This window comes from Hemitrygon akajei, chromosome 3 (assembly GCF_048418815.1).
Source record: "Hemitrygon akajei chromosome 3, sHemAka1.3, whole genome shotgun sequence".
NCBI classification, from domain to species: Eukaryota; Metazoa; Chordata; class Chondrichthyes; order Myliobatiformes; family Dasyatidae; genus Hemitrygon; species Hemitrygon akajei.
Window position 1 is genome coordinate 199,394,535 of NC_133126.1, and position 14,653 is coordinate 199,409,187.

The window sequence follows — 14,653 nt, forward strand, 5'->3', positions numbered from 1 at the left end:
ACGGAGCAGTTCATTGGGCCAGTAGGGCCAGTTCCACGCTGTATCTTTAAAAGTAAAAATATATATTATTTATTTATTTATTTAAAGGTTATTTGCACACTGTGTCCTCTTTTGCACATTGGATGCTTGTCAGTCTTTATTATGTACACCTTATCGTGGAATCTGTTGTATTTGGACGCCTGCAAGAAAGTGAATCTCAGGGTTGTATATAGTATGCATACTTTGAATTCTGTATAACTCCATGATTGTGAGACTTTGAATGGAGGTTGCGGTTTTCCCTGGCGGGATTCTGATCTAGTTGCAAAGCTGAGGTAAATGACGGGATGCCTGTTTGTTCCTACAGTGTGCAACGATGACCTGACCCACCAGTTCAAAGGGTTTACTGTGATGAATGAGGCGGAGAGGTATGATGCAGTCAGGCATTGCCGCTATGTCGACGAGGTGGTCCGGAACGCACCCTGGTCACTGTCTCCCGAGTTCCTCGAGATGCACAGGGTGAGATACTTCATTAGCTGCTCCCACATCCCAGCCTGTTGGCTCATTTTCAACGGAAACAGAAACAGTTTTTACTGGTTAATCCTGGGAGGGGAGAGGGCAGAGTCTAAGAATCTGAGAGGTTTAAACCAAAAGATGTAGGAGCAGAATTGGGCCATTCGGCCCATTGAGTCTGCTCTGCCATTCCATCACAGATGAGTTATTATCCCTCTCAGTCCCATTCTCCTGCCTTCTGCCCGTAACCTTTCTCACCCTTAATAATCAAGAAACTATCAATAATTGCTTTAAATATACAAAATGACTTGGCCTCCTCTGCTCTCTGTGGCAACAAATTCCATAGATTCACAGCCCCCCTCCCCCACCAGACTAAAGAAATTCCTCCTCACCTCTGTTCTAAATGGATGTCCTTCTATTCTGAGGCCGTGTGCTCTAGTCCTAGACTCTCCCAGTACAGGAAGCGTCCTCTCCACGTCCACTCTAAATTGGTTAATTATTGTCACATGCACTGAGCTACAGCGAAAAGCTTGTCCTGCATGCTGTTTATACAGAGCACATCATTACACAGTCCGTTGAAACAGTACAAGGTAAAACAGTAATGATGCAGAATAAAGTGTTACAGTTACAGAGAAAATGCAGTGCAGGGGCAAGGTCATAATGAGGTAGATTGTGAGGTCAAGAATCCATCTTGTCATACTAGGGAACTGTTCAGTAATCTTATAACAGTTGGGGAGAAGCTATTCTTAAGATTGATAGTACGGGTTTTCAGGTTTTTGTATCTTTTGCCTGAAGGGTGACGGAGGAGAGTAAAGTGGGTCAAGGCAAGATTTCAAGGTTCAAGAATGTTTAATGTCATTTCCAGTACACAAGTGTAAAGTAGACAAATAATTGTTGCTCCAGATCTGATGCAGCACAAAAGAACACAATAATAATAATGAAACAGAATAAATATAAATACACAATATAGCTTATATACACAGATTGATTTTATGTTCATAAAGTGACACCAGGCACAGGAGTGGCTGTACATAAAGAGACTGACAGGAGATGATAAAGTAGTGGTGACTGGGGATGTGGACGGGTGGGTTAGTGGGTGGAGGTGCTGATCAGTCTTACTGCTTGGGGGAGTGAGTGAAAGTCTTGTTTCATCACTGAACTTCTCCCACTGAACAGGACTCACTTTCAAAGACTCTTCATCTCGTGTTCTCAATAGTTATTGCTTATTTATTTATTATTTTTGACAGTGAATCTCAGGGTTATATGTGGTGGCATACGTGTATTTGATAATAAATTGACTTTGAAGTTTACACATTGTAGTTGGGCTACGTGACATGCGTTATCTCAGTGACCTGATGGAACGGACTCAAGCAACTGGATTGTCTGCTCTCCAGCTGTGTTCTTCCTGCATCACCCATTCATCAGGGCGATCTGATAATGATGACAGTTTCACTCTGTTCAGAGGGGCACCTTTCCCTTATTATTGTGGGGTTTTTTTGTGCTGCTTCGGATCGGAAGTAATAACTACTTTGTTCTGCTTTACACTTGAGGACAGAAGGGGTCTCCACCATGACCAGAATAGTGTGGGATTATGATGTGTACGTTCAGAGGAGCTTGCAACATGGTTACACTGCCAAAGAACGAATATCAGCTTTACAAAGGAAATGACATTAAACTTTAAACCATCTTGAATCAATTTCCTGTGCTCCAGGGAATAAAGTCCTAATCCTATTCAGTCTAAATCTCCAATAATGTGTTTAATATTATTGTCGATTTAATAGCAAGATCTTGAAGATTTCTTTCTGTTACAGATTGACTTTGTAGCTCATGATGATATCCCATATTCCTCTGCAGGAAGTGATGATGTTTACAAACACATTAAAGATGCAGGTACGTGTTTATAGTGCTGAGGTAAGTGCCTCCACCACTTCCCCGGGTGGTTGTAGAGGTTCCTTCATTAAGTTTGTTGAAAGCACAGGTTAATGGATTTCTGGGGGTTAAAGGATACAATGGGAAATGCTGACATAGAAGACTGATTTTGATTGTGCTGGAGATTCTGCAAATGTTGGAAACCTAGAGCAATACACACAAAATGCTGGAGGGGCAGTGTCGATGGAAGAGAATAAATAGTCAACAATCTCAGGGGGGTAGTTAGGGACATGCGATAAATGCTGACATTGTCAGCATTTTGAAAAATGATTGGGAGAAAAGAGGATGGTTAATATCCCGGAGCGGAATTCCTGTTCTAAAACATGCCTTGTAACAACATGTATTCCAAATAACTCCAGCAAAACTTAACCACTGTTGCTGTGCCTTCACCAGAGTCCTTTCAAAAACATTGAGGATCACATACAGAAAGTGCTGGAGGAACTCTGCAGGTCAGGTAGCATCTATGGGGGGATTAAACATTAGGCTGAGACCTATTGAGACCTATTCAATTGGGAGTAGAAAGGAAGGGAGAGCAAGGCAGAGTAGGAAGGTGGGGGATGCGGGAGAGGTACATACTGGGAGATGATAGGTGAAACCAAGTGAGGGGGGAGATGGGTGGGGAAGGGGGATGAAGCGAGAAGCTGGGAGGTGATAGGTGGAAGAAGTAAAAGGCTGAAGAAGAAGGAGAGGAGAGTGGACCATGGGAGAAAGGGAATGAAGAGGGGCACAAGAGGGAGGTGAGAAGCGAAGGGGTGGGGGGGGGGGGTGTAACCAAAATGGGGAATGGAGGTGATCGGAGGAAGCTCTGCTTAAATAAGAGCTCTGTCATTCTGAGGAATACTGGGTATGTTTCAAAGCTCAGTGAAGCCATAACAGTGTGTCTACTGTGTGTGACTTGTAGGGATGTTTGCCCCGACACAGAGAACGGAAGGGATCTCCACATCGGACATCATTACCAGAATAGTGCGTGATTATGATGTGTATGTGCGGCGGAACCTGCAACGTGGTTATACTGCCAAAGAGCTGAATGTCAGCTTTATAAATGTGAGTCTGAGTAGCGATTGGCGATGGAACCTGTTGGGCTGGGGGAGAAGGGACTGAAAGTGGTGATTGTGATTAAAAATCAGAATCGGGTTTAGTATCACTGGCATATGTTGTGAAAATTGTATTTTGCAACAGCAGTATATTGCAATCCAAGTTCCCTCTGAATTTTTTTATAGTTGTGTGGACCAACCATTGCTCTCAGCAGGAAATATTTACATGGCTTGAAAACTGCGGCATTTTAAATGTTTTTTATTATTTAGAAAATTTATGGATTATATTCATTAATGTTTTATTAATTACAGCATATTTCATTAATTAAATTAATATAGATTTCAAAATTATGTTAATGTTATGTAAAAGAAAATTCCTGTTGTGCAGCCACAGAGGGTGTGGATACGGAAGCATTTCAGTTACTGCCCATTCAGCTCAGAGAGAACAGTGATTGCAACTCACAATAATAAAAACTATCAAGTATATACATTTTCAAAATTAAGTAAGTAGTGCAAAAAGAGAGAAAAATAAAGCAGTGAGGTAGAGTTCACGGGTTGACCATCCATTCAGAAATCTGATGGCGGAGGGGAAGAAGTTGTACCTGACTCATTGAGTGTGTGTCTTCTGCCTCCTCTACCTCCTCTCTTATGAGAAGAGGGCGCATCCTGGGTGTGTGGAGTCCTTAGTGAAGGATGCCGCCTTTTTGAGGCATCGCCTTTTGAAGGTGTACTGGTATTAACTCCTGCATTGCACGTCCACTGAAAGGCATGTTGGATCCTGATATTTTTGGGATTCAAAGGTTCTTAGTAAGTCAAGAATAAGGGATCAAGCTAGTTGCTTACAGTTGTTTTATTAAGTGTTACAAAGAAGAAGAGGGTAGAATAAGTGTGGCGAGAGACAAAGGAAAGAAAAATAATAACTGTTGTGTTCTTCTCATACCTGACTATTTATTAAAAGAATCCCATTCATTACACTTAACCAGCAAGATAGTCAAATTTGGGTATATGACACCTGCCACTGAAACCCTCCAGAGAAATATAGTCAAGTGTAATCACTGGGAAACTCACTGAACAATTTACACATACAGTATTGTTAATACACTCTCCGGCCACTTTATTATGTACCTCCTGTATCTAATAACGTGGCCACGGAGTGTATATTTGTGATCTTCTGCTGCTGTAGCCCATCCCTTCAGAGATGCTCTTCTGCACACCATTGTTGTAACGCGTGGTTATTTGAGTTACTGTTGCCTTCCTGTCAGCTTGAACCAGTCTGGCCATTCTCCTCTGACCTCTCTCATTAACAAGGCATTTTCACCCACAGAACTACCACTCAGTGGATTTTTTTTTTGCACACCATTCTTTGCAAACTCTAGAGACTATTGTGTGTGAAGTTCCAGGAGATCAGTAGTTTCTGAGATAGTCAAACTACTCCCTGTGGCACCAACAATCATTCCACAGTCAAACCACGTCGAGCACATTCCTTCCCCATTCTGATGTTCAATCTGAACAACAGCTGAACCTTTTGACCATGGTTTTATGGTTTTATGCAGTGAGTAGCTGCCACACGATTGGCTGATTAGATATTTGCATTGGCGAGCTGTTGTACGCATGGTCCTAATAAAATGGCCACTGACTGTATGTTAGTGATTATAAACATTCTTCTAATTTTCTGTGAGCTATGATTAGTGAGCTTGCAGATGAAATAAGAATAGCTGGTGGTGTGGATTGTGAGGAAGGTTGTCTAAGTCCACAACAGGATATAGGTTACATGAAAATTGGGGCAGAGGGTTGGCAGATGGAATTAAATCTCGACAAGTGTGAGGTGGTGTACATTTGAAAGAATTAGGCCATTTGGACTATTAAGTCTTCTTGGTCATTCAATCCTGGCTGATGTATTATCCCTCTCAACCCCATTCTCCTGCCTTCTCCCTGTAACCTTTGACACTCTGACTAATCAAGAATCTATCAATCTCCACTTTAAATATACCGAATGACTTGACTGCCTCATCCATCTGTGGCAATAGGGGTATATACGGGTAAATAAGGGTAAGAGATCAACTCAGTGGCCACTTTAGTACATATCTCTATAGGTGGCTGCTATGTTGTATGGTCTCTGTTGCCCTTTGAACGCAGCCGTTCATTATCTCTAGCGCGCTCTTTCCTTCCAGGAGAAGAAGTACAACCTACAAGAGCGTGTCGACAAAGTCAAGCAGAAGGTTAAGGATGTGGAAGAAAAGTCCAAGGAGTTTGTGCAGAAAGTTGAGGAGAAGAGCATTGACCTGATTCAAAAGTGGGAGGAAAAGTCGAGGGAATTCATTGGAAACTTCTTGGAGATGTTTGGCCCTGAGGGAGCCTTGGTAAGCACCTGAATAACAAACAACACAGTATAGAAAAATAACCAGAAGTCAGCCATTAGGCCCGTCTTCCCTAATCTGCATAGTCGTAGAACATTACAGCACAGAATCAGGCCCTTTGGCCCACCTAGTACATACCGAACTGTCATTCTGCCTAGTTTCATCTACCTGCACCTGGACCGTACCCCACCCATCTATGTATCCTATCCAAATTTCTCTTAAATGTTGAAATCGAATCCACATCCACAGCTCCTACTGGCGTTCGTTGCACATTCTCACCATACTCTGGAGATGTTCCCCCTCGTGTTCCCCTTAAATAGTTCACCTTTCAAAGTTAGAGTGGTGGGTGTGTGGAATGCGATGCCAGTTGTGGTGGTAGAGGCAGATACAATTGGGGCATTTAAGAGAACCTTAGGTAGGCACGTGGATGACACCGAAATGGAAGTTTATGGGGGTGGGAAGGGTGCGTATTGTCCTACGTTTTATGTTAGAGAGATTTGCACCACACTGGCACTACCCTTGAAGTGAAGAAGTTCCTTCTCAGGTTAATCGTAAATCTTTCACCTTTCACCCTTAACCTGCGACTCTAATCTCATTCAGCCTGAGGGGAAAAATGGAATGGAGGGTTATGGTCTGGTGCAGATCAATGGGACTAGATAGATTTACAGTTTGGGCCAGAGAGCTCGTCTCTGTGCTGTAGTGTTCTATGACTCTATGACATTAAACCACCCATAAATGTAAACACTGTTACAGTGATTCTGATGCGAATGCGGTTGGTGTTTTTCATTCACTCCCTGTTCTCCTGAAACTCTAGAAACACATGCTGAAGGAGGGCAAAGGCCGAATGCTACAAGTCATCACTCCGAAACAGAGCCCGAGCAGCAGCCCGACCCGGGACCGGTCCCCCTCGCCCTCCTTCCGGTGGCCCTTCTCCAAGACCTCCCCGCCCTGCTCGCCCAAGTCAGACCTGGATGCAACCGGCTACAATACCAGTGATGATGAAACCGAGTAATGGTGCTACACCCTCTCCCTCTTTCTCTTCCTCCTTCCCAAAGTCTTCACTCCTGCACCCCAGCCACTCCCCCTCTTTCCCTCAATTCCTTCTGGTTGTCCAAGAGGCTGCAGTAATGGGACACGTATTCCTTCACAGATCTGAACAAGCAGGGTTAAGTTGGACTTGGGAACTAAAACAACCATTTTTCCACAGAGAAACAGCTCAAAAACTATGCAAACTGCTTTTTTTTTTCTTTTTAAGCATATTAAACGAATTAAAAAGAAAATTCCTTGAAAAGATCACAAGGAAAAATAGCTTTTCTTTGATATTTTAGCCTTGCGCCACAGCATCTCTCAAGAGCTGGGGTTGGAGATCAGAACTTTTGCGTATCTTTGGGGGGGGGTGTGGCCAGAAATGTACCTATCTTTCCAACTCAGTGTAGGGATATTTCAAACACTCCCCACTGCTGCAGTCGACCCTACAGGACCACGTACCATGTCATGGAGGGATTAATGCATTCCGATCCCAGACCAGCTGAATTGCTTCAAAGTTCACAGCAAATTTATTAACGAGGTATGTGTACTCACTCGTGTACTGGGACATAGACGTCAACAGCAGCTCACCAGTGTCTTCTGCCCTGGGCCAGTCTTTCATGTAGCCCATCTTCTTTGTGTCTAAGATCGTCCGCTCCCAGGAGTGAGGTCTTTGTTGGAGCTTCTGTTGCCGTTTCTGTAGCTTTGGGTTTTTATGTGGTGGGGTTTCTAACCCATGCCCAACCCTCCTCCTCCTGCATCCGGGCTGGGGACCACCTGTCATGGGTTTAAAGTACGTATATGTCACCATATACCAGCCTGATTCATCTTCTTGTGGGCATTCACAGTAAATACAAAGAAACCCAATAGAATCAATGACCGACAAACAGCCAATGTGCAAGACAACAAATGGTGCAAATACAAATAGAAAAACAAAATAAGAGGTAAATACGTAAATAAATAATATTGAGAACATGAGTTGTAGAGTCCTTAAAGTGAGTCAGTAGGTTGTGGAATCAGTTCATTGTTGAGGTGAGTGAAGTTATTCACACCGGTTCAGGAGCCTGCTGGTTGAGGGGTAATAACTGTTCCTCAACCTGCTGGTATGGGACCTAAGGCTCCTGTACTTCCATTGGTGTAGTCAGCAGTGAGAAGAGATCATGGCCTGGATGGTGGATGATGTTTTTTCTGTAGATGTGCTCAGTGTGGGGAGGTATCGCACAGATAAGTGGAGCTGCTTTAGATGAGAGTACGTTACCACCGACTGCAGGGTGCTGGGAAAGTGTGGAAGGGGATTCTGAAACTGGAGCACGTGGTACTGATGACCAAGAACAGAGGGCAGGAGCAGTGCTGTCGATATTCTAGGGAGCACAGAACCTCAGCCATGTGTGACGTGAGAGGAGAGGGAGCCAGAGTTGTGGGGAGAGATTCTTAGAACATAGAACAGTACAGCACAGGAGCAGGCCCTTTGGCCTACAATGTTGTGCTGAGTCGATTAAATCAGTAATCAAATGGCCAGCTAAACCTATCTCTTCTGCCTACACGGAGTCCACATCCTTCCATATTTTTCACATCCATGTGTCTATCTAAATGTCTCTTAAACATCTCTAATGTATCTGCCTCTACCACCACTCCAGGCAGCACATTCCAGACACCCACCCCTCTCTGTGTTAATAAAAAAAAAACAACTTGCCTCTCACATCTTTAAAATTGCCCCCTCTCACCTTAAACACATACCCTATGGTATTAGACATTTCAACCCTGTGGAAAAGATACTGCCTGCACTATCTATGGCTCTCATAAGCACCTATCAGATCTCCCTTCAGCCTCTGCCATTCCAGAAAGAAATGCAAGTTTGTCAAACCTGCCTTTATAGCACGTTCCCACCTATCCAGACAGCATCTTGTGCACCCTCTACAAAGCCTGGACATCCTTCCTATAATGGGACGACCAGAACTCTATGCAATACTCCAGAAGCAGCCTAACAACAGATCTCCCCTCGGCTTCTGCCGTTCCGGAGGAAAAGACACTGTCTATCTAATCTATCCAAGCATGCTGGAAATGAAGGGGGCAGAAGCCAGCATGTAGGGGAGAGTGGAAGGAGTACAATCTGCTTTCCTTTCCAGTCCTGATGAAGGGTCTCAGCCTGAAACATTAACTGTTTATTTACTTCCATAGATGCTGCCTGACCTGCTAGGTTCCTCCAGCATTTTGTGTGTGTTGCTCTGGATTTCCAGGATCTGCACGATCTTTTGTGCTTATTGTTAGGAATCTGTGTGTTTTTTTTAAAAAAATACTCTGCACTTATTTGAAATTAAAAACTCTCATCGTAAATGCATGCCCTCAGCCCCTCTTCAGCATCCACACTGATTCCCCTTCCTGGACAATATTTGGCTGTCATCAGTGTGCTGCCAGAGGTGGTGGGGGGGTGGGTTAGGAGGACAGGCAGTGAGTGGATGCAGTTTGCCCAGGCAGGCTGCTTTGTGCACTGAGAGGGCTGTTGGCGGGTCTCCACCTAGCTAACAAGAGTCACCTGCCACATGTTTCCAACTCGTCACCTGCAACCTATTTAAACCCAGCCCTCAGCTTCAATCTTTGTTCACTCATCTGGTCAGGAAATGTTCGGGAGGCATGACCCAAAAGCAAACTAGTGGAAATGATTTAGTGGTGAGCAATAACTTTAATAACCAACTGCAAAATAACAAGCCACAAGGGGCCACAAAAGAGACACTAGATTTATTTATTTATTTATCTATTTATTTATTGAGAGATATAGCGTGGAATGGGCACTTCCAGCCCTTCGAGCTGCACTGCCTAGCAACCCTGATTTAACCTGAACGTAATCACGGGACAGTTTACAATGACTAATTAACTTACTAACTGGGACGTCTTGGACTGTGCAAAGAAAGTGGAGCACCTGGAGAAATACCATGTGGTTCACAGGGAGAGCATACAAGCTCCTTATAGTGGATACCGGGATTGATCTCCGATGCCTCGAGCTGTAATAGTATTGTGCTAACCATTACACCACTGTGATGCCTTCATTGGCAACAAAGCAACAGAAAGCTAAGGGCAAATGGTTGATGCTGGCTGGTTTGATGAGTGAACAGGGATTGTGGATGAGATCTGGGTTTAAATAGGCTGCAGGTGATGAGTTGGAAATGAGTGGCAGGTGACTCCTTTTAGCTTGATCTTGGCCCAAAACGTGGACTGTTTACTTCTCTTCATAGATGCCCCCTGACCTGCTGTGTTCCTCCAGTATTTTGTGTGTGTTACCAGCATCTGCAGAGTCTCTTGTGTATGCAAGGCACCTACAAATCCTTTAATATTCATTGACTATATCTTTAAATCTGTATCTTCAGGGTCTTTGGAGACCATTAACTTAACTCACTGCATGTTGAGTAGGTGTTGCTGGTTGGTGCAGTGTATATTTAAGGCGGTTTATCAAAGCAAGTTGAACATTATTGTTGTAGAGCCATTATTCGAGTTGAGTGCGATGTTCTCCTATTAGTGGGTCCTCAGGTGGCTGTAGAGGCTGATCTGGGATCCACATGTTCTGTTGCCCTGTGGGCACGAGTAAGTGGTGGCTGTGGTTCGTGGTTGGTTCAGTGTCACCTTTCACAGCTGCCTCTCATTCTCTGTGGCACAGCGGAGGTCGCTCCCACGTAGTGCAGTTGCCTCTTGAGCAGATTTCCTTCAGGTGTATCTACTGAGTGCAATGTCTCCCCAGTCTTTAAATGTTGTGTTGAATCTCTTAAGATCTATTTTGATGTTATCTTTAAAGTGTTTCCTTTACCCACCAGGGGCTCGCTGACTTTCCTTCAACTGTGAGTAGCCATTTGTTACTGGTGTTATTGAAGGATGTTTGCAGGCGAGAGGAGTGCGTGCAGTCTGGTAGGTGTTGGATTCAGATGTTCCCTTCAGTAGTCAGGAAAGAGGCACAAAACCTGTTGCTTTATGCTTGGCTTAGTAAGCGTAGATAGAAGAAAGGAAAATTGAAAAATCGAATCACAGAGTAACAGGACCAGAAACTATAAACATGAGATTCTGCAGATGCTAGAAATCTCACCAACACACACAAAGTGCAGCATGTACGGAAAGGAATAAGCAGACAATGTTTTGGGCTGAGACCCTTCATCAAGACTGGAGAAGAAGCTAGTAGCAGAGGACAAAGCCAAGACTTGCAGCATGGTCAACACCAGTGTCTGAGGCACATATAATTATAGCTAGGGTGTCTAAGACTTTTGCACAGTACTGTATTTATCAATGTGGAGCGGAGAGTGAGTTTTTTAATCTGGCGGGAGCAACGAATGTTGGGAATGATGAGGGAAGAGCACGGTGGGAAGGGTGTGGGACAGGTGGCAGAGAAGGAGTGCCAGGGGCAGCGAGTGTGTGGGTACAGACACACCCAGCCCTGAGACACCAGGCAGGGTGATCTGATTCCAAACAATTGGTTTATTGATCATTACAGAATGTCTCTCTGGTGCTTCCTGCTTCCTCACCTCTCCCTCCCCTTTTTCCCAACTATGATTCCCCTCTCCCTCCCTCCATTCCACTCTCTGTCCACAATGGAGACCCATATCAGCATCAGGTTTATCGTCACTCATATAGGTCATGAAACACTTTTTTGCGCTAGCAGTACAGTGCAATGCATAAAATTACCACAGTGTTGTGTAAAAGTCTTAAACACTCTAGCTATCTATCTAATATATATATATTTGCAAAGAAACTAAGAATCAAACAGTTGGATCCAACATAGGTGATGGGAATCCACTCTGTATCTACCTAGACCCTCTGCACAAGTTTACATAAATGAAAACGGAGATACAATTGCACCTTGTATGTGTACAGCTGGTTCATGCTGGACCTTAACTGAACATCACAACGTGGCGATTTTGATTCCGACCCCTCATAGTTACTGACAACTGAAACTTCCCTGGATGTCAATTAACTTTTTAATCACCACCAGGAATCCCTTTGCTACATAGAAACATAGAAAATAAGTGCAGGAGTAGGCCATTTGGCCCTTCGAGCCTGCACCACCATTCACTATGATCATGGCTGATCATCCAACTCAAAGCCCTGTACCTGCTTTCTCGCCATACCCCCGATCCCTTTAGCCACAAGGGCCATATCTAACTTCCTCTTAAATATAGCCAATGAACCGGCCTCAACTGTTTCCTGTGGCACAGAATTCCACAGATTCACCACTCTCTATGTGAAGAAGTTTTTCCTCATCTCGGTCCTTAAAAGGCTTCCCCTTTATCCTTAAACTCTGACCCCTCGTTCTGGACTTCCCCAACATCGGAAACAATCTTCCTGCATCTAGCCTGTCCAATCCCTTTAGAATTTTATACGTTTCAATAAGATCCCCCCCCCAATCTTCTAAATTCCAGTGAGTATAAGCCTAGTCGATCCAGTCTTCCTTCATATGAAAGTCCTGCCATCCCAGGAATCAATCTGGTGAACCTTCTTTGTACTCCCTCTATGGCAAAAATGTCTTTCCTCAGATTAGGGGACCAAAACTGCACACAATACTCTCATGAATGTGTGATGGTGTTAAGTGTCTTGAGAAATCACCAGCCCCCTATAAGGCACCATGGTAGTGAAGCGGCTAGCCTGTTACAGCCGCATTCTGCATTTCAATACTGGTGCCGTTCTGAAAGGGGTCTCTGTGTCTAGGTCCTTCTGTTTCCTTTCACAGTCTAAAGGCGTACTGGGTAGGTTAACCTGTCATTGTAAATTGTCCTGTAATTAGGTAATGGTTAATCAGGTTTGTTGGGAGTTGTTGGAATGGTGTGGGCCGAAGGGATGGAACGGCCTACTCTGCATTGTATCGCTAAATAAAATAAAATAAAAACACTACGAATATTGCAGGGGAGGTTTCCCTGTCACGAGGATTTGGAACATGAACACAAGAGGGTGTCACAGTAGTGTAGTGGTTAGCATGACGACGTTACAGCCCAAGGCTTTCCGAGTTCAGAGTTCAATTCCGGTGCCATCTGGAAGGAATTTGTTAGTTTCCCCGTGAACCACTGTTTCACGTGGCATGCTGTTTCGTAGGTTAATTGGTCGTCATAATTTGTCCTGTCAGGGTGGATTGCTGGGCTGGAAGAGTTTGTTCATCACTGTATCTCAATAAATAAAAAGACTGTGCAAACAGAAGCAACACACACAAAATGCCGGAGGAACTCAGCAGGTCAGACAGCATTTGTAGAAAGGAATAAAGAGTCGATGTTTCAGGCTGAGCCCTTTCAACAGGACTCAGCCGAAACACTGACGCTTTTTTCCTTTCTACGGATGCTCTCTGACCTGCTGAGTTCCTCCAGTATTCTGTGTTACTCTGGATCTCGTGTTAAAGATTCTGCAGACACTGGAACTCCAGAGTAACACCCTCAAAATGCTGGAACAACTCACCAGGTCTGACACAAGTTGTCAGATTCTGAAACTATGGTCCTGTTTAATTTCTGATGTCTTGAGATTCTGTCAAAGTTTCACTCTATATTTTTTAATTAAAGCAAGTTTTTTAACACACCTGCACTGCAGATGGCTGAAGGAGGGTAGTATTATCAGTGTGTTCCAGTAGCATGGGTGCATAGCACTGCCTAGTCTTCTGCTCTGAGCTGGGCTTAAAAAGCAGTGTAGTGCCTCTCCCAAGGAACTGGAGGGTGTACTTTGTAGCCAGTACAGTTGTCACTGTGATAATGTTGGAGAAGAGAGAACACTGTACTGTGAGTGCTGAGCAGGGTCAGTAGTCTCTGTGTGTCCAATCCTGCAACCCCATCCCTCTGTTCCCCTCCCTCCCCACCTCACATATTCCCCTGTGTTTGTCCCCTGCAGCCTCCCCCTCCCTCTTTCTATCACGGTTAGCACAATTCTATTATAGCTCAGGGTGTCGGAGTTCAGAGTTCAATTCCAATGTCATCTGTAAAGTGTCTCTACGTCCTCCCCCGTGGATATGTGTGTTTCCTCCGGGTGCTCTGGTTTCCTCCCACTGTCCAATGATGTATCGGTTAGTAGGTTAATTAGTCATTGTAAATTGTCCTGTGGCTAGGCTGGGGTTGCTGGCAGCATGGCCTATTCCGCCCTATCTCTGAATGAAGTAGAATATGTTTCTGTCACCATGTCCTGCCGCCCAAGTTCAGCCACAGCCTGGAACCAGGTTCCGCAGCCGGAGTATCACTGATCACCAGCCTCACGGACGTTACTTGGTGATTGTGCCAGTCCCCTCGTAGCGGCGAGCTTGAGAAGGGGTGACAGTCAGGTGGATAGACTCTGAAATTGGCCAGGAGTTCCCTGGGAAGGCAGGACTTGGCAAGGCAGCAGTCTGTCGAATCGTAAGCAGCCTGTATCCAATGGAGAGGCCCAGGGCTTCCTGTCCCACCACGGAAGCACCATTTGGGTATTGTGGATGGGGTCGGTGGTCTCCAGTTAACAGTGAAGACCAAGGTTTGGGACAGTGGTTTAGTCCACTCAGTGGGGTGGGTGGGGGGGGAAGAGTTGGTGTGGCAATGTGAACTTGTCTATTTTTAATTTATGCAACAGCCAAACACTGTTTCTTGTGGATTGTTTTAATGTGAACCTTGTTTAAAAAAAAGTCCATCTTTTTACAATCGTTAAGACTTCTGGTTCAACTTCAGAGGGGAAGGGTTTAATTTTCCAAGATTGAAACACGAAGGTTTATGGGTTTGGCTCCGAACTGAGATATTTGTTACAAAGTTTAATGTTGTAAGTCAGGAGTCAGTGCTGATCTTTTAATCAACTTGCGGCTGTTAAACAGTGAGAAATTGTCAGATTAAATTGCAGTGTTATATTCTG

The 14,653-nt window shown here is 44.4% G+C and overlaps 1 protein-coding gene across 7 annotated transcripts in view; it reads left to right on the forward strand.

The window, feature by feature from the left end:
* The window catches only part of LOC140725785 (choline-phosphate cytidylyltransferase A-like), an 88,678-nt gene extending 74,025 nt beyond the window's left edge, over positions 1 to 14,653 (forward strand). For all 7 annotated transcript variants that reach the window (XM_073041692.1, XM_073041690.1, XM_073041691.1 and 4 more), the window contains 5 exons: positions 344 to 495; positions 2,301 to 2,379; positions 3,320 to 3,462; positions 5,624 to 5,812; positions 6,624 to 14,653. In XM_073041692.1, coding sequence (XP_072897793.1) covers positions 344 to 495; positions 2,301 to 2,379; positions 3,320 to 3,462; positions 5,624 to 5,812; positions 6,624 to 6,821 — 761 coding nt within the window. In that variant the 3' untranslated portion in view covers positions 6,822 to 14,653. The remainder of the gene's footprint in view (positions 1 to 343; positions 496 to 2,300; positions 2,380 to 3,319; positions 3,463 to 5,623; positions 5,813 to 6,623) is intronic.